This window comes from Camelus ferus, chromosome 4 (genome assembly GCF_009834535.1).
Source record: "Camelus ferus isolate YT-003-E chromosome 4, BCGSAC_Cfer_1.0, whole genome shotgun sequence".
Classification (NCBI taxonomy): domain Eukaryota; kingdom Metazoa; phylum Chordata; class Mammalia; order Artiodactyla; family Camelidae; genus Camelus; species Camelus ferus.
The window spans coordinates 47,869,585-47,897,296 of NC_045699.1; the positions used below are offsets into that span (position 1 = coordinate 47,869,585).

At 39.9% G+C, this 27,712-nt stretch overlaps 2 protein-coding genes and 1 long non-coding RNA gene across 3 annotated transcripts in view; 2 read left to right on the forward strand and 1 right to left on the reverse strand.

Moving 5' to 3' along the window:
• Positions 1–17,606, forward strand: part of TMEFF1 (transmembrane protein with EGF like and two follistatin like domains 1) — a 71,810-nt gene extending 54,204 nt beyond the window's left edge. The window contains 3 exon segments of the mRNA XM_032478089.1: positions 3,716–3,839; positions 12,928–13,086; positions 16,489–17,606. Of these exon segments, the coding sequence (XP_032333980.1) occupies positions 3,716–3,839; positions 12,928–13,086; positions 16,489–16,573 (368 nt within the window). The 3' untranslated portion in view covers positions 16,574–17,606.
• On the reverse strand, positions 5,552–19,885 carry LOC116663201. Its single transcript, XR_004319367.1, has 4 exons — positions 19,814–19,885; positions 13,903–14,011; positions 6,910–7,192; positions 5,552–6,235 (listed from the first exon to the last, which is right to left on the reverse strand). It is a non-coding gene; the product is annotated as an uncharacterized LOC116663201 (long non-coding RNA).
• On the forward strand, positions 17,989–27,693 carry CAVIN4 (caveolae associated protein 4). Its single transcript, XM_006185235.3, has 2 exons — positions 17,989–18,524; positions 24,604–27,693. The coding sequence occupies exons 1-2, from the start codon at positions 18,117–18,119 to the stop codon at positions 25,279–25,281; spliced, it is 1,086 nt and encodes a 361-aa protein (XP_006185297.2). The 5' UTR covers positions 17,989–18,116; the 3' UTR covers positions 25,282–27,693.
• Positions 27,694–27,712: the final 19 nt, after the last annotated feature.

A 27,712-nucleotide genomic window follows, 5' to 3' on the forward strand; every position in this document is an offset into this window, starting at 1 on the left:
ATATATTTACTGAGTTGTTCAAGCATCACATCATACTCTAATTTTAGATCACTTTCATTACCCTCAAAAGAAACCTCACACTCATTAGCAATCACTCCCCCATTCCCTTCTAACCAGCAGCCCTAGGTAACCTCTCCCAGTTTTTTGTGTAAAATATGGCTTTCATTGTGTTCCTCTCCAAATAGGAGGAGTTCAGTGTCCTTCTTGTCCATGTAATTAAGAAAATGTTCCTAACTTGAGGTTCAAATTTTTCCATCATCTGATTTCAGCTTATTTTTCCAACTTTTGACTTAAACTTTTCCTCAGTCTGAATGGACAGCTCTTGCTAGGTCCATTTACCTCTTGTTCTTGAGAATGCTCTGTGCGTTATACCTGCCTTTTGGTTTCTACCATTCCTCTGTCTAAATCTGTCAGTGCTTTGAGACCTAACTTGAATCTGACCCTTTCTGTGAATCCTTCCCTGGATTATTTTGCCTAAAATGAGTTCTCTTTGAACTTGAATGTCCATAGCATCTAGTATTATAAAACCTTCTTTTATTATATTTTATTTTATTGTAAACCATCCTGTGGGACCCCTTCCCTTGTGTTGTTCAACTTTTTATGTGTGTTTCCCTAAACTGATTATAAGCTTCTAAAGGGCAGGGACTGTGTACGCTTTTTCTTTATACCTTCTTTAGCTCAGCCAAGCATACGGCTGTACACAGAAATAGTAGGTAAGTATAACAGAGTGAATAGTGTTGGCCTTGAGCAGGATGCTGAATTTGGACTCTGTGACAGACACAGACTTCAAAGTCTTCATAGACAGGTCCATGTCTCATATGGCTTTGCTTTGTCTAGAGCTTGAAATCGCATCCTTTAATTCAGCAAATGCTGTTGGTGCCATTTGTCTATTAATGCTGTTTGTCTATTAATTTCTCAAAACCCGGTGTTAATTTAGTTAACTTTCTCTTCTTGCTGTCATGCAGCTGAGTTCTTTTATCACTTTCAGCTCTGCATTATTCTTGAAGTTTCCTGCTGTTTCTAGGACTTCCTTCTGGCAGATTAGTACATTTCCGCAGCCTCTGTAGACCTATATGGCCCTTTTGTTACACACTTTATAGGATTTTATTTTTATAGGTTGGTACATAACCTCAGTCTCTATAGTCATATTATTATATACTTCATAGTGTATCACACCACAAAAATACCATGTTCTGAGAAGCTGCAGGGTGGTAAGTCCTGTGGGAGGCAGTTGGATTCCTCAGGTCACTTAATGGCTAGATCGTGAAGTTAGATTAGCTTTTCTGGTTTGAAACCAGAGCAAGAAAAGTACTATGTTCTAGGTGTCGGGAGTTATACACAAATGAATAATACAAACATCTAGATTCTCAGGGAGCTCACTGTCCTGTAGTAGAGACTGATTTAAAAAACCGAAATCGTTGTGAGATAGTCTCCCGGGTGTTGTCTTCCAGGAGTAGATGCTCAGGTTACAGCAGCCTCACGGAGGGCTGGTTTCTTTTGATACAGCAGAGCTATAGTGTGGGAGCTGGAGGAGACCTTATCAGTCCTTTGAGGGACAGGATATATCTTAATTGTTCTTCTATCCCTGGCACGTAGCAGAGTGCCTGGCATATGGAAGGTGATGAATAAATGGTAAAGAAGTCAGTCAGTCATCTATTCCGTGCTGTCCAGTATGGTAGCTACTAGCCACACGTGGCCGTTGAGTGTTAGAAGTGTGGCTAGTCGGCCTTGAGCTGTGCTGTGAGTGTGCAAAGTGCTCACCAGATGTTGAAGACCTGTTTAAGAAAAAAGAATGTAGAATATCACAATTTGTATATTTACTGTATGTTGAAATATTTATTTGATATATTAGGTTAAATAAAATATATGATTAAAATTAATTTACCTGTTTTATTTTTTAAAAATATGGCAACTAGAAAATAAATTATGTACATGTCTCAAGTTATGCTTCTGTTAGACTTTGCTGATCTGATTCAACTCTTAGAAGAAATGATTTGACTAAGGTTACAAAACAGCAGATATACCCTTAAAATTGAGAATTTACATGCTGGCTTTTTTCTAGTTCAGTTCTCTTTCTAGGCATAAATTAATCTGATGTAAATACATGAAATTTGAGGTAAAGTGGCATAAGTTTGGTCTTGTTAGGGATGATATGATTCTCTGCTGAAGTTACCCTATCTTGAGCTTAATAATCATTAAAAGTTTTTCCTTTTATATGTAAATTTTCATCTCCAGAGAAATCTGCATTTTTAGTTATCAGCTTTTTTACACTTGGCACCTCTATTCACAGCTCTCCTTTGATTTCCCCCTTCCCATATGTGTATGTGTATATATACACGTAGCGTCTTACTTCATTCCTTCTTAATTTGTTTCCATTGACATTCCTCAGGTCATATTAACACCTTTATTTGTATTTTGGGGAGATAAGCCTTTCCTGTTGCATGATGTGCTACCTAGAGAGATGGTTGGTTTAGTGGTCTTGTACATGCATTAATTATCTCACATAGTCCTCTCAAAACTGCAGGAAGTGTAGTCCTCTTCTGATCCTGCCTTTACAGTTGTGAAATCTCAGGCATAAAGAGGGTGGTATGCTCAAGGTCACACGGCTAATAATGCACAGAATCTGTAAGCTGGAACTGTAAGAAACAGTGGGAAGCCTGGAGATTTTTCCTACACGTGAACAGGCCTATAAACATTGGGGAGATCTGGGTCCACAGAGCTGAGGATTAATGTGCTAGGTACATGCCAGAAAAAAAGTGGAAAAAATCCATTCTAGAATGTGTAGGTATGTGAATGAGTATGTGCGTGTATAAATACACAAGAGAAAGTGAGCCATAGGGATAGAGAATGGATGAATGAGTACCATTGATTTTGTAGACTGGGTCCCCCTGCCTTCATCTTCGCTGCCTTTTTCTAGTTTTCCATCCTGATTCTCTTCCCAGTTCTCGTAATGGAATTCCTCACCACCTTTCTATTTTCTTCAGTTCAGCACAGTTCAGTTCAGATCAGTATACTTAAGTCCAAACAGATGTTCATCAACGTTTACAGTGGTTCTCTTTGGGTAGAGGGAACTAAGGTGATTTTAAATTTGTTTTTCATTTGTTCTATTATTTGAATTTATTTTTATAGTAACTTATACTAAGAAAAACTATATATAAAAGAAACAGCGAAACTATTTTCATTTGGGGAAAAAAGAGAATACACTTGATAGTTTTCATTCCAAAAGAAACCTTTTACCCTAAAACTTCAGAATGCGTACTTGTCCTCTGCCATTCCAGTGTTTTTGGCCTCAGTTTCATAGCCTCAAGGTGAATGGTTCAAGTAAGTTAATTCTCTAAAGCCAGTGCTGTGTACACCATCTCTTTTTCACAGAGGTGAGCTTTCTAGAAATAGCAGGTTTTTTTTAGCAAGATGTTTTGTTTAGTTTTTGGGGTTTTTTTTTTTTTTTTTTTTTGGCAGATTGTTTTAAACAGCAGTAGCTCACAGTGGTCACATCTTGCAAATATTTTTAAATGCTTTGAATCTAAACATTCTACCTGCTGTGTTTGTGGCATAATGAGACTTTAATTATTATCCAGCCTCCTATCTGAAATAAATTTCCTTTCCACATTACCCAGCAAGGGGTGAATTTATTTGTTGTCTTAGAACCTTTGAAAAGTCCCTATTTTTCAATTTGCTTTTCACTATTTATTGACCTGGTTTATGTTCTTTTAAGATGCTAGTGATCAAAGGGAAGATGTTTATATTGGAAACCACATGCCTTGCCCTGAAAACCTCAATGGTTACTGCATCCATGGAAAATGTGAATTCATTTATTCTACTCAGAAGGCTTCTTGTAGGTAAGTCAGTACCTCCAGGTCAGAGGTGAGAAATTTTTTCCACTGCTTTGTAGATGGCAATGAACTGTGGACTAAATATTACTAAAAAGTAGTTTTTATTTGCTGTTGAGTTAAAAAATAAATTAGCAGCATCGTTTGGAGAAAACTGGCAAGTAATATGCAAAACCAAAAATGTATTAGAGTTTTGAGGTGATGGGCTTAACATTTTTAATATTATGCTGTGTATTTTTTAATATAAAAATATGCCATATTACCAGGACTATTTTGGTTTTTAGGCAATCTGTCCCATGGTGGTTGAGGGACTAAAGAATGTGTTAAGAACCAAGAATGTGTAACTCACATAAAATATGTAGTAAAATAGATTTCTAAAAATAAGAGGATAGGGATGGCGAACCGGGTGTGATATGAGGGATGGGAAATGGAAAGGATGTAAGCCTTCAACTGTGTGATTCCCGAGAGGTTATGTGGCTTGTTCAAGGTCAGCAGCAAGTTAGAAACAGAGCTGAGACAAAGCTAGATCTCAGATTTCCGGATGCTCAACTTCACGATCTTAGTGCTTTTTGCTGTTCCTTGTTTGTACTGATAACACTTCTTTCCACTGCTGCTGGAAGCTCGTCCTCCACCTCAGGTTGGTCTCATTGGCCAGGTTATGTTTCCATGGACAGGGAACTGTCTGCTCACTCCTGCTCCCTGTAGTTGGGCCAGAATTTTTTTTTTCCTTTCTTAGTCAAAACATGAAAACATGGAGAAATATTATAGTTTTATTCTGTCAGCCTAGAAGCCCATGAATCTTTCTCTCTAAGAGGTAAAAGAAAGCTGTTTGAAATCAGATCTTCTGGTCCCTCTATTCCTTCAGCTTCATTCTCCTGACTCTTTTTTTCCCCTCTCCTTTCCTCCTGCTTAAAAAACAAAACATGATAAACTGTTTTAATGGTTATTAATAATTCCTTGTTAAGCTTTCAGCTTTTTCCTGATTGAAAGTTTTCCTTGTCTTTCCAAGAGCTAATGCCAGCCAGCTCCTCCCCCAACCCCCGCCTTTTCCTGAACATTAAAAAAATGCAGCCGTCAAGGGAGAGCAGGCCAGTCTTAAAATAGAACCATACAGTGGATTCCTCACACTTTCTGACGGTGGCATACATAGCTTGATAGAAGTTCAGATTGTGTTGTCTTCTTAGGACAGGGCATCTTTTAAGATGCGTAATAGTGAGGGATGAGAGAGGGTGATACCCTGATAATGAAGTGACATCACATCACTTAATAGTATTTACTTATTGACAGTAGGAAGATCAGTGGTTTAGTAGTTAAAGGCTTTGGAATCAGGTATACCAGATTGGCCAGTTATTTTGGCTGTGCCCTTTGGAAGTTACTTAAAATTTCTAAGCCTCATTTTCCTTATTTCTAAAATAATAATACTAATGGTTCTATCTCTTAAGTGTTGTAAAAATTAAGTGAGATAATATATGCGAAGTGCTTAGCACAATGCCTGGGACACAATATATATTTTAATAAATAGCAATTGATATTATTAAACTATATGCACCATTAGGTTAGGGACCCTGCTTTGCTAACCACTGTCCACTCAGTGTCTAGCATAGGACCTCTCCCATAGCTACTCAGTAAATTTTTGTTCTTTTTTTCATTGACGCATACAATGTTGTGTCAATTTAGTAATTATTTTTTTTAACTTTTTTTATTGAGTTATAGCCATTTTACAACGTTGTGTCAAATTCCAGTGTAGAGCACAATTTTTCAGTTATACATGAACATATATATATTCATTGTCACATTTTTTTCGCTAGTAATTATTTTTTTGAATGACATGTAGTGATGGCCAACTTTTCCCTCTTTGCCAGACCAGAAATGTTTCTTAAATGCTAAAGAATCTCTTTTCTGCATATTTCTAACTCTAAAAAGCAGCTGATTTTTTGTTTTGTCTAAGCATTTACAGTGTCTACAGAAACCAGGCCATTGCATCACAAGCACTTCCACTATAGGTATATGTCTTTGGGTAGCAGTAAACAGGCAGGGATGAACACCCTTCAGCTTCAATCTTATTATTAGGTTAAAATCTTCTAGCATTATCACACCATTAATGTAGTTTTTTAATTTATTGTCCTTCTTGGCAGTGGGGGTCTCAAATTCAAATATGACAGGCATCCAGCCTTCTAAATAACATACAATCTGGTGGCAGCAACTAATAAGTAATAAACAATTAAAATATAATAAGAGAAATGCTATCATACATAGATATAGATGAGATGATTCAGGACGTCATACAAGGCACTTCAACCTGAACTGGGCCATGGGGGACATTGTGGGAGGAGGGGCAGGTCTTACAGGAACATCTGTGACATCCCAGGATGCTGACCTTCATTTTAAAGGCAGTGAGAAGCCATCTAAGGATTTAAATAAGAAAGACACGATCAGATCTGAAAGCCACCCTGGTGGCTTGGTGGAAAATGGGTTAGAAGAGTGAACGTTCGGAAACTGTATATTAGTGAGGCTTGGGAGCCTGAACTAAGTAAAGGAGCTGTAGTGGAACTGAGATGAGATAAGTAGATGTATTGCAGAGGGAAAATGAGGTGGTTGAACCCATAGGTTTTGTGGACCAGTTGGGTATGAGGATGGGAATGTGGGAGCTAGTGGAGGGTTGTGGGAAGGAAGAGGCAAGAGAGTGTCCCAGGTTTCTGGCTGAGGCACAGATGAGTGGGGAAAGGAAAGGGGAGGAGGCGGGAGGTTTGGGGGATGCGGTGTATTGAGCTCAGTCCTGCTGGTCTCAGGTGCCTGCCGGATACCCGCTTATGGATGTCTAGCACGCTTCTGGGTATCTGCGGTTGTAGAGCTCATGAGACAAGCACGTTGAAGACATATGTTTGGGAATCACTCCATCTCTAGCATATCCTTTCTCATTTCTACCCAGCAGTCCTTCCATCCCACTAGGCCTCCAGTTTATTCATCCTCTCATCCCCCTTTTCAGTGTCCCTCACCCTGCACATCCCCTTCACCTCCTTACCCACCTGAAATTCCATGGACAATCCTTGTAGTCCCTTTCTTGCTTCATCATACTCACCTGACAAAACTAGAATCCTGGTTCATTGCAGCTTCCCGCCTGCTGCATGCCTTCACCTGTCCAGCTGAACAGGCTGTGTTGAAAAGCACACCAACAGGTTAACTGGTCTTTCTGCCCTTTACTCGGTGGGCCCTCCATGCTGCCAGGCAGTCATTCTATACCTGTGGTCCATTCTTCCTCCTCTCCGAGGTGACTGCATTATATCGTCCCCTCCTCTGTTCAGACTGTCAGGAGCTCCTCTCAGCTGATGACCTTGTTTCCAGGGTCACAGGAAATTGAAGTGCTATGAAGAGAACATCCACAGACCTTTTACTACCAATTCCAGCAATTCTCACCCTTTCTCCAAATCATGTATCTTTGTATATGTGTATTTTTATTTCTTTTATATTGAAACAAGATATGTGTCTCATTCTCACTTGTACCAGCTGCTGTCCCATTTCTTTCCTTTTCTTTGTAGAAGAACTGGAAACAGTTCTGCAGTCTGTCTCCAGTCTCTCACTTCCCATCTCTCATGTATCCACCCCAATAAGCTTTTGCCCCCAGCACCTCACTGAGACTGTTCTTGTTGCTCAATCCATTAGTCAGTTCTTAGGCTTAAACTACTTGTGAACAATCAGTAGCCTCTGACCTGTGTGATAGGCATTCTTCACCTGGCTTCAGGGGTTACACTCTCTCAATCTTCTCCTACGTCACTGGCCATTCCTTCAGTCTTCTTGCCTGGATCCTCTTTTGCTTCATGATCTCTCAGGGTCGGCATGCCACCAGGGTCCAGTCCTGGTCCTTTTCCTTAGTGGTTCTGTCCAGCCTTGGGGCTCCACATGACCTATGCTGATGACTCCCAGACCTCCCTCTGCAGCGTGGAACTCTAGGTCCCTCTCCCTCCTTGCCGTTTTCACGTGACACCTCAAGCTCAGCAGGGCCTGAGCTGATGTCCTAAGCTGCCTCCCCTCCCCTAAACCTGTTCCACCTCTAACTTCTGCATCTCTGTTGATGCCAACTCCATCTTTGCATTTGTTCAGACAAAACACCTCTGATAACTCTTTGACCTCTCTCCCTCTCTCATAGTCCATAGTTAGTCAGTTGAGGAATCCTGTTAGCTCTCTTTCAGAATATATCCAGAATTTGATTCTCACCATTCTCACTGCTACTCCCAGTCAAGGCCACCATTTTTTCTCCCTGGCTTTACTGCAGTAGCCTTCCTGATTGTATCCTACAGTCCGTATTCACATAGCAGCCAGAGTGAGACTTTTAACATGGAAGTCAGTTCACGTCCTTCCTGTGCTAAAGCCCTTCCAGCGACTCCTCCATCTGGCTGAGTGCAGGAGCCCAACACAGTGGGACCCCTTCACGTCTCTGTCTTGGTCCCCTGCTTCCCTTTGGCTTCTGCACTGCAGCTACACTTTCTGTTCCTTGAACAGGCCATGCACTTGTGTTTCCACCTCAGGGCCTTTGCACTGACCCTTCCTTTGCCTGTTATGCTCTCCTCCCACTTGTCCACATGGCAAACTCCCTGACCTTCACATCTTTTCTCACATGTCACCCTACTGAAGCCCACCTTGACCACCTTACTTAAAGTTGCAGCCCTCCCTCCTTGACCCACCCTTGGCACTCATAATATCCCTTAATTCCCTCTCTTCTCTTTTTGTAGCACATATCACATTCTAACATAACCATTTAATTTGCTTATTGTGTTTACTGAACCTCCCTCTCTGACTAGAGGGTAAGCAGGCCAGAGATCTTTTTGTTCACTGATGTATTCCAAATGCCCAATGCAGGAATTGGCACATGTCAGTTGCTCAGTAGACGCGCTAAATGGATGAGTGAGTGAATCAGCACATGAGGCCTTGAGAGTGAATGAGATTATTATGGAGGGTGTCGGGGTGAAAGAATTAGACACTAGAGGAGCAAATGCCTAGACCGCCTTTAATCAGTAACAGAAGAAGTAGCGCTAACTGAGAAGTTAATACTCCGGGTATTTGGAGAGTATAACCCAAAAGTCGGGTGTAGAAAATAATGTCCAGGGAGGATTGCCTGAATGATATATGGCCTATACATTCTTTTTGATACTCTGGTTTTTAATCTTTTGGATTAAGCTGTACCATCAGAGAACTGCGTATCTAGGACATTGTTACAGCTCCCTGTGGAACTGTTTCTATTTCACTGAGCTGTGCCTTTTGGCCATTAGCCTCCCATGAAAGAGATGATTTTCAAAATCCTATGAGACTTCATTATATTATTGAATTTATTGCAGCTGTATTGTTGAGGATGATCTCTGTATCAGAAGGTGTGCTGTTTAAATGAGGGCCAGTGAGATACAGTTCCCTTAAACTTAGTAACTGTAGTAACCATGATTCTTTTTTTTGTTTTGACTGGAGTCTAATTGATTTACACTATTATGTAAGTTTCAGTTATATAGCATAATGATTCGGTATTTTTTTTTATAGATTATGCTCCATTAAAAGTTATTACAAAATAATTCCCTGTGCTGTACAATATACCCTTGTTACTTACCTACTTTATATATAGTAGTCTCTGTCTCTTAATCCCCTACTCCTAATTTGTCCCTCCCTTCTCTCTCCCCACTGGTATCCACTAGTCTATTTTTTGTATCTAAGTCTTTTTTTTTGTTATATTCACTAGTTTTATTTTTTTTAGATTTCACATATAAATAACATACAGTATTTGTCTTTCTCTGACTTACTTCACTAAGCATAATATTCTCTGTGTCCATCCATGTAGCTGCAAATGGCAGAATTTCATTCTTTTTTATGGCTGAGGAATATTCCATTGTATGTGTATATACCACATATTCTCTATACATTTGTCTGTTGGTGGACATCTGGATTGCTTCCATATCTTGGCTATTATAAATAGTGCTGCTGTGAACATTGGGGTGCATGTATCTTTTCAAATTACTGTTTCATTTTTTTCCATATATATATACCCAGAAGTAGGATTGCTGGATCAGATGGTAGTGCTATTTTTGGTTTTTTGAGGAACCTCCATACCATTTTCCATAATGACTGCACCAAATTACATTCCCACCAACAGTGTACAAGGGTTCCCTTTTCTCCACATCATCACCAACGTTTGTTTTTTGTAGACTTTTTGATAACTATTCTGACAGGTGTGAGATGATATCTCATTGTTTGGATTTGCATTTTGCTATAAATAGCGATATTGAGCATCTTTTTATGTGCCTGTTAGCCATCTCTGTGTCTTCTTTGGAAAAATATCTATTCAGGTCTTTTGCCTATTTTTATCTTTTGAATTTTTTTTTTTTTTGATACTGAGGTGTATGAGCTGTTTTTTATATTTTGGATGTTAACTTCTTATCGGTCACATCATTTGCAAATATTTTCTCCCATTCAGTAGGCTGTCTTTTCATATTGTCAATAGTTTCCTTTGCTGTATAAAAGCTTTTAAGTTTAACTAGGTCAATCATTTGTTTATTTTTGCTTTTATTTCTTTTACCTTAGGAGACAGATCCAAAAAAATATTGCTGTTTTATGTCAAAGTGTGTTCTGCCTATGTTCTCTTCAAGGAGTTATATGGTTTCAGGTCTTATATTTAGGCTTAATCCATTTCAAGTTTATTTTTGCATATGGTATGAGGAAATGTTCTAATCTCATTCTTTTACGTGTAGCTGTCCAGTAACTGTGATTCTTTTTAAACAACTGGTTCGACTTTATTTTGTGGAGATTGTGTTTTGTATCAGTGATCTTATCTCTTTTCTTTTCCTTCCCTTCCCATTCCCTTTCCTTTTCTTTCTTTCATGCAGTGGTTTTTAGTGTAGTCAGAGAGTTGTGCAGTCACCACAGTCAATGTTACAACATTTCATCACCCCAGGAAGAAACTCTGGCCCCTTTAGGTATTACTCCCAGATCTCTCCATCCTCCTCAGCCTTAGACAACTGCCAGTCTGTTTGATCTCTGCAGATTTATCTATTCTGGACATTTCATTTAAGTGGATTCATGTAATATGTGGTCTTCTGTGTCTGTCTTCTTTCACTTTGCATAATATTTCCAAGGTTTATCCATGTTGTGGCATGTATTGGTATTTTGTTCCTTTTTGTGGCTGAATAATATTTCATTGGATGGGTAATACCACTTTTTTTAATCCACTTAAGTTGATGAGTGTTTGGATTATTTCCACTTTTTGGCTATTATGCATTATGCTGCCCTGAATAATTGTATGCAAGTTTTTGTGTGGACTTTTGTTTTAATTTCACTTAGGTAAATGCCTAGGAGTGGAATTGCTGGGCCAAATGCTAATTCTATGTTTAACTTTTTGAGAAACTAACAGATTGTTTTCAAAAGTGGCTGCATCATTTTGTATTCTGTACAGTATCCTTGCCAACACTTGTTACTATCTGACTCTGATTCTAGCCAAACTAGTGGGTATGAAGTATCTTACTATGGTTTTGATATCAGCGTTTCTATGATGACTAGTGACATTACTACTTATTCATCATTTATCTTATCATGTTTGGAAAAGTGTCTGCTCATATCTCTTGCTCATTTTGTAATTTTTTTTCTTTTTATTAATGAGTTGTAATAGATTTTTTTTTATATATTCTAGGTACATGTCTCTTATCGGATACATAATTTGCAAAAATTATCTGGGGTTATCCTTTCACTTTCTTGATAGTGTCCTTATGTATGGAAGATTTAATTTTGATTTAGCCCAATTTAACTTTTTTGTTGTTGTTGTTGTTGCTTGTGCTTTTAATGTCATATCAAGAAATCATAGCCTCATTTAAGGTCATGAATATTTACTTTCTTTATTTTCCCCAAAGTTTTACATTCAGATCTCTGATCCATTTGAGTTAATTTTTGTCTATGTTGTGAGGAAGAGGCCCAACTTCATTTTTTGTATGTGGATGTCCAGTTGTTGAAGAGACTCTTCTTTTCCCATCAGATTGTCTTAGCACCCTTGTCCAAAATCAGTCAATCATAGATGTATGGGTGTATTTCTGGGCTCTCAGTTGTGTTCTGTGATCTGTATATCTACCTTACTATTTTTTTTTTTCTGTCTGCTTAGAATCTTAGAACCCAGTGTGAAACCTTCTGGCAGGTAGCTAGGAACCTCAGAGATGGGATGGGGGGGCTCACATCTCCCCTGGCTGCCCCCTGTTTCCCTGCTTCTAGGTTTCTTTGTTGTTATGTGTACTTTATTAAAAATTATTTTTTGTAATGAAATATGGGACATTAATAAATATTCTCTTCAGATGTTTTATTAATCAGTTCTAACTGAAGGCTGGCTAATTTACACATTTCACTTCTGCCAACTGAAAAATGTGAATTTTCTGTTAAATGTTTACCCCTGTCACATTATTATCATCAGCTGATGTTGTTGCCTTTTTATTTACTTTTAATTGGAATTCAGATAATTTCCAAGATTAGCACCTACTTGACTGCTTGGCTCTGTTTCTGTCATTAATAACTTATTTTCATCTCTCCCTGCATCTTGAATGATTGTGTTTTACACACTGAAAAGTGTCTTGAATGTAATTTGGTGTTACTTTCAGAGAACTGTGAATGTTATATCTGTTCATTCAGTACTCCCATTTCTAAGTATCTAACCCAAGGAATAACGGTAAGTATAGAAAAGCGCACATTCATCATAATATCCACCACACCTAATTCATGATTGTGATGCATGAAAATAACTGGTATGTTTTAGAGTAAAGAACAGATAAGGTAGCTGTATTCTAGCCACTCAGTGGAATATTATGTATCTGTTTTCAAATGGCAGTAATAAAGGCTGCTTGGCAGCTTTGAGATGTGCTATAGTGATGAAAGCGGTGAGGGTGAGAGAAGCACCGTGTAAAATAGACATACCGACAAGGCTGTAAGGAAATACAATAATGGCAATTTTTTTTTTTTTGGATAGTGGGAGAGTGCCTGATTTGCCATTGCTTAAGTGTATCATTCTTCTGTATGTTTTAATTTTAAAACCTGGAATTATTGGAATCTGTAATTCTCATAGGAATCCCTTTCTTTTTTCCCTTTTCAGGTGTGAATCTGGTTATACTGGACAGCACTGTGAAAAGACGGACTTTAGTATTCTCTACGTGGTGCCAAGTAGGCAAAAGCTCACTCATGTTCTCATCGCAGCAATTATTGGAGCCGTGCAGATTGCCATTATAGTAGCCATTGTCATGTGCATAACAAGGTGGGTAACGACCTAAGGAACACCAGCTCTCACGTAGAGGTGGGTGGCTGTTAAATCAAGGAACCTTGAAGCACTTAAAATGACAGGACTTCACGTCTGCCAGTCAATCAGGAAGAAATCCTAGGATAGGTTCACTAAGGTTTCCATGTGGGTCTGACCTCTCCCTGTCTTGCTGCTTTAGAATTTGGTCAAGAGCTCATTGCCAGGGTTACTGGTAGATCTGAGCTGCAGGCAGAAGGAGCGTGAGAATTTCGAGGTCTTAGAACTGTGTGGCAGTTCTGGGACATTCAGGGACAATGGTGGCAGCAGAACAGTCTGCCCATACACAGAAGAACTGTGCAGAAACTTAAGTCTTGCAGATTGAGTTTTATGCCCTAAGAATATACTTTATCCATCAGTAAATACAATAAGAAAGAAAGAAATCAGAGGTTAAAGAAAACTACTTTTCTTATATTGTTGTCTTTAACATTACTTCATTTTCAGGAATACAGTAATAAGTTATAAGCTTTAAAATTCTCTATCATAACTAAAACCATCAGAGTATATCATAACTAAACTCAAAATTAAAGGGTACATTTAGAGTGCAGTTGGCCTGAAATGGGCGTTTTCCAGGTTGAGTGGAAATGTGTAAGTCAGAACTGACCTGGACCTAGAGAAGTCAAAGCAGATTAAGTTCACGTTGTCTTTATGCTCTCCAGTCTGATGTCTTTTCTTCTTGCTTGCCTTGACCTACCTCCCTGAAGGTTTAGTTCAGAAGTCCTATGGACATATCTCTGTACTCCTCTGCATTATTCTGGGCAGAGGATTGGAACATACCAAGTGCAGATATTGGCAGGCCATCATGGATTTATGGCTCTTCTCTCTGAGGTCTGGATGGAAGCCAGATCTTCAGTGGTCTCAGCCATCTGGAGTTGAAATGATAAATCTAAAAATGATTGAAAAAATGTTTTCTGAGTAACAGATATTTTTCATAAAATTTAGGTGCTAAAGCCAGTGAGCTTCATTCTATAGAACAGATGATCTGCCCTTAGGCAAGACTGCTGAGTATAAAACTGAGCAGTAGATTAAAGGAGGGACATAATGTTATAAAAAAGTAATGACAGCAGAAAGAGAAGATGGAAAAAAAAATGTAACAGCAGAGCTGCCTGTGGGTGTTTAAGATTGGCTCAGAGGTTACACGATTTGCCTGTGGTCATCCGGCTAGTAAGTGAAAGTGCCTGGGTTTGGATTCGGTGATTCCTGCACCACTCTTCTTTCCACTGAACCATCAAGAGGAGGGCCCATGTTGAGTCATCTTGGGAAGTATACTTGCCAATTGTGACCATTGCCTGGGAGCAAGGTTCAAACTTGATTTTGTAGCAGTTCAGGGTTTTTTGAACAGAGGAGGGGTTTGGTATGATCCGTTTTTCCAGAGCGTTAATCTAAGTATCGTCTGAAAAATTCACTGGAGGAGAGAAAATGAGGTTGGGAGAGATCATTTAGGATGTAATTAGAGCAAAGCAGGAGTGGAGTAAAATTGATTTGGAAGGTGAAAGAAAGAAAGAAGATAATAAGGGGAGATTTTGAGGCCCAGTGATAGTGCTGTGTCTTTAAGATCAAAGGATGTTAGAGTCAGCAGGAAGTTACTCTGAGTTGAACCCCTTCATTCTAGAGAAGTGAGGATACCGGAGTCCTGGGGTGGGAAGTACCTTACCCAGGATCACAGAGATAGTGATGCCCTTTACAAATCTTATCCAGCCTTATGTCTAGCACTCTGCTTCAATTCTCACGGTGCTGTAATCCTCAACTACTACATTAAAATTACCTGGCAGGTAGTTTTCAAGTTAGTACCCTCCAATTTATACCCAAATCCATTTGCTGCCTTCACAGACACGTAGGTATCTCAGTAGGTTTGCTTTTAACTGTATTATAGTGTCTTCGTTGCCCACCGTCTTAATGACTGAAGGGCCATCTCATTGAATTTATCACAGCTCTCTCCCTGAGGCCTCTTTATTGTACTGTTTTCTCCCCTAGAATGTCTTGCTGCCTTAGATTTAGAATATTATAATTATGTACTTGGACTTTGCTCCACTGAATTTTTAAGGAGTGCCTCTCCCACACAGTCCATTATGGGACAGCTGTTCACTTCTTCTCTGGTGGCTGTTGCATGTCAGGAATCTTCCCACTGACCCACTTATCAAGACTGCATGAGTAAACTTGATGTTTGGAATCTTCTTTCATGTTGAACATCATCCTATCCCAACCCTCTTTATTACACAGAAGAGAAAAACGATGGCCCCAGGATGGGAATTAGTCCCCTGTCATGGTGAGTTAGTGACAGTTAAAGAGGGTTGCTTGACCTCTCAACCAGTGTCCCCATTTATGAAATGGAGATGATTCCAGCACTGTCTACCTCAAAATGTTTTTACGAGGATAAGTAAGATAAATTTGTGAAGAGCAGTATGTAAATGGAAGTGTTACCAGCAAAGCTTTTAAGTCAAGAAAAAGTAGTGCTCTTTGAAATTGAATAAAAACCTGGGACTTTAGGAGTACTTACTGTCTCAAGGCTTTCTTCCCATTAGATTATACACTCCTTGCTGGCAGTTAGCCCAACTCTTAATATTTTGCTTATAGGAAAAGGAGGCTGTATAGCTAGTTTCTGGCAGAGTTAGTTAACTCAAAATTAACTGGAATGCATCCCAGTCCCTTTATTCCGCATCACATAGAATATGCTTTTTGTGCCTATGAGAGCTAGCATGTTTGCATGCCAGTGGGCAGGTACAAGAGCAGTTGCGGCCCGGTGAGCTTTATACCACCCTGGAGAAGTGTGTGCGGTACAGTGAGAGCAGAGTGGAGGAATATCCCTGATCACCAGCATGGCAGTTCTGTCCCGGGGTCTAGGGTTTGCCCAAGCAGGGTGTGGAACGACTTCTCTGAGTCATTGTCTAAATCACTAGGCATTTCCTGTGTATTCAGATCTGTGGTTGATAAGCACATTTCTTCCTGATGTCTCCTTCGGCTAAGCTGTCCTCGTCATTTCGGGGTGGTCATCATGCCTAGGGAGAGTACATAGTCCGGGATCCTTTCTGCCGTCACAGTCACAAGTTTACATGTTAGCAGTCACTGTGGCTTGGGAGTTGCCAGACCAGAAGGGTGGGGATCTCTCTCGGGTACATATGCAGCAGGGGAGACCCTGGGAGTGAGTTTTGTTTGTGTTCATACCTGTTAGATATATTGTATATCTAACGCTCTCCCCTCCCAGCTTTGTAGGGAAGAGGGCAGTCTGACATGCTGGTCTGTCATCAGATAGCATCTGTTCACCTGTCATGTGATCACCTGTGTTGTGTGTGAAGTGTGCATTACTTTGGATATATATATATATATCTCCTAAACAACATTTTTCTTTTTTTTTTTCCTCAATAGAAAATGCCCTAAAAACAATAGAGGACGACGACAGAAGCAAAACCTAGGTCATTTTACTTCAGATACGTCATCCAGAATGGTTTAAACTGATGATTTTATATGTACACTGACCATGTGATGTACATTTATTATGTCTTTTTTTAAAGAATGGAAATATTTATTTCAGAGGCCTTATTTTTGAACATTTTTGGTGTAGTGCTGTTGGCTCGTATTTAGAATATTCAGCTACAACAGTTTTGGACTGTTTAGTAGTCTTTGTTTTATGTTTTTAAATACAGAAACCGATTTCACAAATTTGTACCACATGGTAATTCTAAGACTTGTTCTTTACCCATGGAATGTAATATTTTTGCAAAGACGGACCACTTCACAAATGGTTATAAAGTCATACCCACTTCTTCCACAATGACCACAGCAAATGACCAAGCATGAACTAAAGGTAAAGATGTTTACAGATTACTTTTCTTACAAAATAAAATCTAGAAGACACTGTGTTTAGACATTTAAATGTTTTTGAGATTTATTAACTGATTTTTTAGACACTGCCTATCGCATGAACTGTAAAGCTGTGTGTGTTAGATGTAAAATATTTATGATGTATGGACTGGAATTTGACCATTTCTCTCTTTGAGGAAAAAAATCCTGAATTAATTAAAAAAAAGTTTCTGGTAGCAATGATGGAACAGATTACTGAAAAGTAGATTTAGTTGTTGTGAAAATAGTCTGTTTAACAAACAGATTGGAATAAAGCCTATTCTGTCATTTAAACTACTTTAATACACACTCATTTTAAAAGAAAATACTTGTTTTAACATAAATAAACCAATTGTATCAGTGTTTGTGAATAAAATGCAAAAATAGTTGTTAATGATTGGTGCTCTTCAAGTGAGCTTAAAAATCATCTAAGACCTCTATCCAAATTTGTCCTGTAGTAATAGCTGTATTAATAGATTGTTGGTGTTTAAAGATCTAAAGTGTGAATAGAATGTATTCAGCTGTTTAACATGTAGTTTAGATATTCAGAAGTATGCATGTAGAATTTAAAAATATGTTCAAAATTAAATATTAATTTTAATATTTGGTTTGGAAAAGCATGTTATAATATAATGTTTTCACTATATGGCCTCTGCTTTGGTGTGTTTATTTACTGCATTCTTTGGTATTGATACATCAGTACATTTAATGTGTGAAACTAATAGAAAAAGCAGGCTTCAGTTCAAAATTCCCATTTGCTTTTACCAATACTGCTTGAAATTGTCCAAAGGCAAAAGCTTCACCCAGCGTTTGGAATTTGCTTTTTTTGTTATTTGGCTTCTTGTCGCAATATTAGTAACATTGGTGGTTTTAGGGAACTTTATTTTAAAAGCTTTCCTCTTCTACCCCCACAGTCTTATTTGAGCCCCTTAGTCAGTCAGTAAGCATGTTTGGAACAGCACCCAGTGCTTTGCAAGGGTTCATATTGCAGAACAGTCACGTCTGGGTATTTGTAGTTACAAATACTTGACCAGTCTCCAGGGGTGGGGTTTCCAACCCTTTAAACAACCCAGTTGCCTGTTATCAAGCTAACTTTTTGCTCTTAGTGCCAGAATTGATTGTGGTAAGACATCTTTCACTGAGAAATAACTAAAATGGAACATAATGGGTCTGCTTCAAATACTGATAAGATCCACCAGAATCGCCTGTCGGGTGTCACAGAAGATGAAGACCAAGACGCCGCTCTTACCATTGTGACTGTGCTGGACAAAGTAGCTGCCATCGTGGACAGTGTGCAGGCAAGCCAAAAGAGGATAGAAGAGAGACACAGGGAGATGGAAAATGCCATAAAGTCCGTCCAGATCGACCTGCTGAAGTTCTCACAGTCACACAGCAACACGGGCTATGTCATTAACAAGTTGTTTGAGAAGACCCGAAAAGTCAGTGCTCACATTAAAGACGTGAAGGCCCGGGTGGAGAAGCAGCAAACTCATGTTAAAAAAGTTGAAGCCAAGCAAGAGGAGATAATGAAGAAAAACAAGTTCCGTGTGGTAATATTCCAGGTAAGCTTGCGCCTCTGTTCAGCTTGATTACTGCAACTTTTGCATCCTTTAACTGCCAATAGGTCTGATCAGCGGTTTCCCATGTCACGTCATAACTATTTGTGTGTATTCGTGTGGTGGAGTTCCGTGTCGTCAGAAATGTCAGGGTAAAACCGTTTCCATGTTAACTAACGTACTATCAGGTCGGTGTTTAGAGCTTCTCAACCATTTCATGTAATCTGAACTGTGGAGCACAGCAGAGTCTATTTCTTGCCTTTGAAACTTAATATTGGTAAGCCTCTTTCAGCACATTAGCCAAGTTAGCATGATGCCCTCTCATAGCCTCGGAGAAGTTCAGAACTAGAAGATATCTAAGAAGCCTCTAGTTTAAAACGCCTCTTTGTTGCATAAAAAAGAAACTGAAGACCAAGAGCCCCACCGTGGGGTTCTTCCCCTTATTATGGAGAACCTGGAAAGCCCTAAACAGTACAGTGTAAACTTTTCAGAATATAATTTGTCCATTGAAATTTTTGCATACTACACTGAGTCACAATAATACGAAAAATGATCTATTTCTTAATGAACAGACAGTTGTTCTTGTTTTTCTTATTGTTACAGTTACACAAATGTAGGAGTCACCTAAGTATTCCTTTTATTTGATTGCAATGTCTTTTTACTTAGTTGATTTAACATGATAGTTTTTGTAGTTTCATTAAGCTGTCCTGTCTCGCTCTACGCTTGACACTCATTTTTTGAAGTAGGAACACATCCATCGCAAATGCCTAGTATCTATAATATATTTAAAACCTCTTACAAATCAAAAGGAAAAAAGTTGAATTTTCCTCTCATGGTAGAACAGTCAGAAAGTCATTATCAGTCAGTTCACAGAAGACAAAATCAATGAGCAAAATTCCACCTTCACCTATTTAAATGTTTGCAGTTATTAACACACGCTCTCAGAGTTTAAGAGTAGGAAATAACAAGCACTTTCATATTTCTGCTGGTTAGGGTATTAATTGGTACATTTCTGGAGGGCAGTTTTGGTAGTATGTGTTAAGAACTTTAAATATTCACAAGCCTTTTGGCCCCAAATTTCATGTCAAAGAATTTGTTGTAAACATAAAATCAGGAATGTGTGCAGGGATGTGCATATATGCAGTGTTATCTCACTGTATTTTTTAAATGGATGGATGTCCATATGCATAGGAGGAAAAAAAAACCTAGAAGAATAAAAACAAAATGAAACAGGAACACAGTTGGATTATGTAGGCAGTATTTGTAAGATAGCCAGGATGTGGGCTGTAACTCACCGGGCCGTTCTTTTCGCGTTAGTCAGGTTTCTGTCGCCCACTATTGACTGTAAGGTTACACTGGGATGGCAGAGTGGTACTTTGTTTTTAAAAGCCTGTTGGTTATTTAGGAGGAGGAATGGGGAGGAGATTTCAAAAATAGACAGGTTGGACTAAGCTATCTGAAGGCCTTTACCATTTCCTGCTCCTTCCAGATCCCTGGAAGTCTTTCTCCGGACTTAAAATTTTGGGGAACAATCAGTCATCTTACTCTCAGAGGCCAACCTCAGTATCAGTGTATGTAATGGGGATCTAGGTTTGGTAGTGGTGAATGCGGTGTCCATCTTTGAATTCACTCTTCCAAGGGCATTAGCAGTAATGGGTATCTCACCCTTTGCTTGCTTGAGGCATGGCAGGAAACGTTCTTGGCATCCAGCATTTCTCCTGAGAACCCTTGTGCGAAGAGTAGACTGGGTACCGATCAATATTTACAAGGCTAGATAAAGCAAAGAAGTCTCTGAAAAGTTCTAATTGACTCTTGTTTGTCTCTTGACATAACTTTCTTTTGAAGTTAATGTTTCTATATTCACCTGTTTATTCCCTGAAACTTGCTATTTTTTCTTTTCTTTGAGCCCCTACAGTTACTTGAATGAATGATGGTATCAAAAAGCAACAGAGAGGCACTAGTTTCTGTCAGCTCTCTTTCCTTGTAAGATATAATGCTATTAAAGAGTCTGTGAAATTAAGTTGTTCAGAGAAAGCCGCATTTTGCTGGTTAGCCATTGCTCTCTTATAATGGGAGAGCTTGTAAAGAAGAGATAAAGGCAAATAACAATGGATTCGATGATTCATTAGATGTTAGAACGCTGCATACAGCATTCACGTGGCTTTTCTTGGCGGTTAAAATTCTTGTAATTCATTCTCATAGCTAATACGTTTAAGTGACTATATTGAGATTGCACCTTCTACTAAAATTAACTTGAAGCTGAGTAATTCAGCTATAGTATACTTTAATTTCCTTTTGGGTGTTTCCTCAAAAAGTTTTCCCTGGATATATCTTTGGTGGCAGTCTTTGTTGGTATTTTATCTCCCACAGTTGTGTACAGCTGAGCTTTCCCCTTATCTGGGACTCTGGCATTGAAAAAGCTATCTGCCTTATCATACAATCACGAATTTCTCTTTGAACATGCTCTCACCTTGGTGACCTTCTCATCATGAAAGCTGGGAAGCTTATCGTATCTTCTAACAGTTTTTCTTACTAACCACATGCTGTGGAACCTGTGCTTCCTAAATGAGCTATTTTGGCCATTTCCTAGTAAGTCCCAGACTTCTATGTATTCAAAATTCCCCTACCTGTATTATTTTGATACTCAATAAGGCCACTAGACTCTGACTCATAGTACTCATTTTGTTACAAAAATCATCTTTTTACCTAGACTTCTGCATGAAAAGATAAGTAATAGTTGTATTTGGAAATCAATTATAATTCAGCCCTGTAATCTTCAATTATTATTACAGTGTATTCATCTCCAGTCGTGGTATCTCTGGCTCCTAGGCGCTGCAACAAATAGATTCACGTGACAGGTATTTTCCCTGACTCTACCTCTGTTCTTTAAGCCTGATTTTGTAGAGTTGGTTATGCAGTTGAAGAAGGTATGTGATTCCTGAGTGAAGCTATGTCTGATTTCTTCCCAGCAGGATTGTGAGGGTTTTCCCCACCAAACAGTAATTATTCCTCGGCTGCTTTTCTAATTATACTTACTCAGGCCATATGAATGCGTCAGTGCTGCTGAAGCTACTCCCGCGGCAGGTATCAGGAAAGGAGAGGAATAGTGTTGCTGCTTCTGATTCATCAGAGAGCTAGCAGACATCCACCCTGCTCTCCCCCCACCCCCAATAGCTCCTGGACTCCCCAGTCCTGTAGCCAAAGAATTTAATTGTAAGTAATATCCAAAGAAATAAGGTTCCAGAGATACCTTCTTGACTATCAGGCTGATAGGTTTTAGAATATGTGTAAATGTATTTCTTACATAGTAAATTGTTTTGGTTGAACAGATTGAATCTGGATCTCAAGTAGAAGGACAGTTTCTTTTAGAAATTTTAACTCATGGGTTCAGTTTAAAAATCTCATCATCTTTAAAGTTTTTCCTGTGTAGTTTTAAAAATAATCCCTAAATAGTGAGTTGGGTTCCTTTAGCAGCTGTGTTTCTGGGCTGGTTCTCAAGGTTACCAGTGCCTCCCATATTCCCAAAACCAGTGCCCATTTGACACATTTGACGTGATTGGTCCTTCCCTCTCTTGAGACTTCTTTCCCCTTGGCTTCTGGGGGTGCCACTCTCTCTTGGATTTCCTCCTTCCTCACTGGCTGATATTTCTCCTTTTTCATTCTTTCTCATCTCTTCCTTCTTATCTTCAGGTCCAAAATCCATTTATCTATAACACCAAAGTAGAAAAGTTCATAAAAATAAGCTTTTTTTTTATAACTCACTTGGTAGGAAGACCTAGCTTGACCTGAGCTCATTTGATGGTTAAACTCCACCTTAAGTAGCATGAGGCTGTTTATACTCTTTATCCCACCTTGGAGTGAATTTTTTTTTTTTTTTTTTTTTTTTTGCCACAAAAAAAGTTTCTCCCCAAGATCTCACTGGGAATGTTATGTAATATATTATTTCCCCCAAATATGAAGTATTCTTTCTGAAATGAACCTTGGCTCCCAGGAGTTTTGAATAATGGAGTGTAGATCCATTCACTCAGTCTCTTTGTGATCTCTTTAATCTGGTCTCATGATTTTTAGTTTCATCTTTATGTTAATGTCTCCTAAGTTTATGTCTCTAGTCCAGACCTCGCACCTGAATTCCAGACTTACATACTCAGCTGCCTACTCCACATCTCTGCGTGGATATTCGGTGGGCATCTCAAAGTCAGTATGTTTGGAACCCGTCCTTCCCCTCCAGTCTCTGCCCCCTGCTCTCTTCCTCATCTCAGTTAATGGCAAATCTGTCCTTCAGCTGCTCAGGCTATGTACTTGAGAATCCATCCTTGACCTGTCTAACACGCCACATCTAAATCTAGCAGCAAATCCTGCTGGCTCCTACCTTCCAAGTGGATCTGGAATCAGATGGCTTAACACCACCTCTGCCAACATCCTGAACTATCTCTCACATGACTGAGCTCAGTGGTCTCTAACTGCTCTCCCTGCTTCTTGTCTTGCTCTCTATAGCCTCGTTTCAAGAGTCATCCTTTTACAACAAGGATCAAATCATGTCACCATCTTCCTGGAAACTTTTTAGAAAGCTTCCTATCACACTCTGAATAAGAGCCACGGTCCTTATCATTGGAGACAGAGCCCTCCATGAACTGGCCCTCCCTTGCCCTCTCTCCTCCTCCTCTTGCCCCTTGATCACTCTGATCCAGCCACACTGCCCTCCTTGCTGTTTCTCCTTTCCTTCCATGTGTATGCATTACCTTTGGGTCTAGGCTTGGATGTCACCTTATTGGTGAGGCCTTTCCGAGCATACTCACCAGTCACTCTGTGTCCCCCTTCCCTGCTTTAGTTTTCACCTTAGCATGTGTCACCATCCAACATAAGTATGAGTAGCTTGTTTGTCTCTCCAAGAGTATAAGTTCTTTTACTGTTTCATTCACAGGAGATTCTTAGTTCCTAGAATACTAAGTGATGCTTGGTAGCTGCTTAGTAACTATTTGTTGAGTGAAGGCATGTGCTTCCTCTTTGTTCCAACGGCCATTTATTACACATACCTACTTAAGTACAAGGCAAACTGGGATAGATGCCGGGCATAAAACATAAGTAGGATCCATCTCTGCTCTCGTGGAACCTACGTAGTGAAGGCCTCAGGGAGACATATAAATGAGTAGAGTTCCAATTCGTTCATTCACGGGATAGATGTTTTAAGGAGAGGCATCTACATGTCATTTTAGTATAAGTTGGAGACAGAATTGGTCTCTTGGGGAGGTTGAGGGATATTTGAATTGACTCTTAGAGAAAGATTTTGTTCACAAAGCTGAAAAGAGGTGACGTATTTAGGGTAGCAGAAATGACTTACACAAAGGCGTGGGGAAGAGTGTGTATGTTTGAGGAACTTAGAGTGGTTGTGTGCTGTGGACTGGAGGAGTGGGAAAGTAGGTGCAGCTCACACAGAAGAGCCCTCTAATCGTACTGAAGAATTAGGACTCTCTCCTTCAAGTATCAGGGAGCTCCCAGATGTTTTAAAGCAGAGAAAGGATGTGATCAGAGCTCTGTTTTAGAAATATTTCTCAGGAAATACTTAGATGATGTTTGTAGGTACAGGTGTCGCACAGCTTCTGGCCTGAGATGATGTGGACCTGAATTAAGATGGTGGAGGCGAGGAGGAAGGAGGAGAAAACAGAGGACTCATTAGTTATTAAGCAGTGTTAGCAGCAGCACTTGGTGACCAGTTGGAAAGGGGATGAGGAGAGGAAATATTTTGGACAGTGATTCTGAGGTGTCTCTCTGGGTGGCAACTGGAGGGTGCTGTGCTGAGAGGTCCAGGAAAGGATGATGGCCGGGCTTTGGTTTTTGGACATAAGTGGCAGGTGCCTGTCTTACATGGAGGTGGAGAAGTATGTGTCATTTAGGAATGTGTCTTCATCTTAGAAGAAGGGGAGAGGTGAAGGTAAAATACGTGTGCATTTACTTACAACTGGATCTGAAGGCTGAGGTTGCTATTAGGAAGTACCAACATGTAAGGAGAGGGCAGAGGAGACTGAAAAGGTGTGGCTGGAAGGGCAGAGGGCCGGTGGCTAACTCGCTCGCTTTCTCTCTCCTGCAGGAGGAGGTTCGGTGTCCGACGTCCCTGTCTGTTGTTAAAGACAGGAGCCTGATGGAGAGTCCAGAGGAGGAGGACGATGTCTTCGACCCCCCAGCTGACCTGTCATCGGACGAAGAATATTCCGTTGAAGAGAGCAGATCTGACAGGCTTAGAAAGTCAGGCAAGGAGCGCATTGATAATATCAGAAAGGCCTTTTCCAAAGAGAACATGCAGAAGACGCGGCAGAATTTTGATAAGAAGGTGAACAGAATTAGGACTAGAATAGTGACCCCCGAGAGGAGAGAGAGGCTCAGGCAGTCGGGGGAGAGGTTAAGGCAGTCAGGGGAGAGGCTGAAGCAGTCAGGGGAAAGGTTTAAGAAATCTATTTCAAATGCAGCGCCCTCCAGGGAAGCGTTTAAGATTCGTAGCCTTCGGAAAACTAAAGAGCCAGCGGCTGAGGGTCCGGAAGAGGTCAGGGAGGTGGGTGTGGACATCGCGGCTGGGAGCGAGGCGCTGGGTCCCCTCGGTGAGCTCTACACCCAGACTCTCAGCAAAGCAGACCGCAGGGAGCCCAGCACCACTGGGCATCCTCCCCAGGTAGGCGGGGAGGTCTCCACCCCCGAGCCTTTAAAAGTTACTTTTAAACCCCAGGTGAGAGTAGAGGATGACGAATCTCTTTTGCTAGATTTAAAGCAGTAATCATAAGGAGGAATTAAGTATATTATAATTGTAAGTCTCCTCGATCACACAGTTTTAGTTGAAATAGTAGAGTCCCTTACACTTAATGTGTCATATAGGGAAATGTAAATGGCATGGCTCTTTGATTACTTAGACTTAAAATCTTAAAGGTAATACAAATATATACATTTCCTTGTGACTGCCTAGGGAATTCGTTTTTTCCCTCACCCAGGGCTTGTGATTCTGTTAGCTTTCTCTCATGTCACTCTCACAGCAGCTGTGGATTTGTCAGTTCCCTTCTCTTGCCACCAGAAAAATAGTTTCCAAGCAAAGGCCAACTAGGTGTTCGGCTGTCGACAACACATGAAGGGCAGATCTATAGCCGTGATTTGCAAGTGAACTCTCGATCCTGGTCCAGATTAATGCTGTGGCCAAGCTCAAAGGGGGATATACAGATGTGTGAATTTATATCATCCCTAGGTTCAAATCGACAGATTTGTTAGTAAGTTAGCAGACGGACCCCTTTTTGATGCTTTTGCATAAAAAGATTGAAGTTCTGCTCCTGAGCATTTAGCTCTGGTCACAGCTTTGCTCACAGGGAGCCCCTGGGCAAGGCATCTGCTCGTGAGCTCGTCAGTAAAGTGGAGAGGGTTTGCCTGCCCTGCCCATCTCAGAGGACTGCTGTGAGGATCGAGGAAACGTTCTGGGGGAACAAGAACCATTTCCAGAGAAAACAAGGCTCATTAGCTCCTTAAAACAGACTCGAAGTGATTACATCTTGTGAAAAAGCCCTGAGCTCCAAGCAGGGAGGGCCTAGGTTGGACAGAAATAAAGTTGGTCTTCAGAAGCCTTTTCACAGAATCAGGAATGAAAAATAAATGTTTGACCGGCATCTTTTTCATCAAAGACTAAAACCAGACCTTGGGTTTGAGTTGGGTCTTAAAACGTTTCCTGGAAAGTTCTTTCCCAATTTTTTCCTGATTCAGATCTGGGGTGGACTAGAGCAACACTGATGTGAGCAGAGTGAAGCCTGCAGCTGTGGCTGTGTCTTCAAGTGGCCTTTCTGAAGTCAGCTCTGGTGCAGTGCTTGGGAATGACCTCGGATGTTTCTGATTTCCAGAGTGAACCCCTCGGGGCCCGTCTGTCCAAAGCAGCGTTCATAGGCGTTCATCATAGTTGCTTTGGGAGGAAGCCAGATTCCACTTGTTTGTTAGCTGTAGATCTAGCCAATCCAGAAGCGGATATTACTGCTACAGAAAGAGAGAAATGGTCATACTGGTTCTGCACTTGGGTGTGTTTAAATCTAGTTTGTAATGTGAAGAAATGATGGAATTGTAGAATTTGAAGTTTGGACAATAGCTTTCAGATCAGTTTTGGATATTCATGTAGTAGTTAAAAATTGTGATACATGTACACACACATACACACTCACACAAATCAGCTTTAAAATATTTAACTCAGTTACCCAGATTTTTGGGTTTGGTAGTTTGATTCAGCATCCTTTCCTCTTCACTCTGCATGAGTAATTAAATCATAAATTGTTAATCTCATTATCTTTTTATATTGAAAACTAAAGTATATACAACTTTGAACAGTACTTTGAAAGGAGTAATTTTTAAAATACTATAGTTTAGAAAGAGCTTGCATGCCTAACCACGTTATTTCCTTAAAGCCATAATAAATTTGAATTTTAAAAAGACATTATCACCAAGTGTAATGTTAGTGTCCTATTTGTAAATTTTTTTGCTGACAGTGAGTACAGACAATATGGCTTGAATTTAATATAGTAACCTTTCTTGTGTTTCTAGGTTAAGGAAAACATAAAGAAGTTATGTGCTTTTTCTTTTTTCTTGCCCTATGCAGAGTAAATATCCATTGAGCTGACACATTTTTCTGCAGATATCACTGTCCAGGAATTTTTGTAACGTCTGTTTGCTTACTGACCCATTATATAACCAGGCCTGTCATATTATGGAACATCCCTCACGTGGGTACTTCTGAGTTTTGAGGTAGAAGGCATTACAACCTGGTCAGCTGTTTGTTACGGTAGACCGTGCAGCCCCAGAAACCACTGAAACAATTTCATGTCCCCGGAGGTTCTCTGTAACTGACACTGCTTTCTCAGGTGCTGGGATTTTTGCCCCCTCTTGCTGCTGGGTCTCAGTACTTTCCCCCATATTTAGAGCATTCCTCGGTTCCACATTCATAATTTTTTCTTCTTTCACCTTGTTTTCTTGACATAAAGAATGTTCATTACAGTCTGCAAAATCACACATCCCCATTTAAAGTAAGGGATAGTCTAGTCAACCTTCTCTCTTTTTAAGGTTTCAGACAACACGGAACAGATTTTCTGCTCATTGTACTCTTCTGTGTTTTTGAAATTATACATGTTAGATTTTAACCAGTTTATTCAAATAAAACCATTAGCAAGACTTGTCCCCTTTCCTTTCTG

Excerpts from the sequence above, each read along its gene's own strand:
- CAVIN4 (XM_006185235.3), top strand. The coding sequence starts at position 18,117 with ATGGAACATAATGGGTCTGCTTCAAATACTGATAAGATCCACCAGAAT. Across the intron at positions 18,525-24,603 it reads TCCGTGTGGTAATATTCCAG|GAGGAGGTTCGGTGTCCGAC; the intron begins GTAAGCTTGCGC and ends TCTCTCCTGCAG.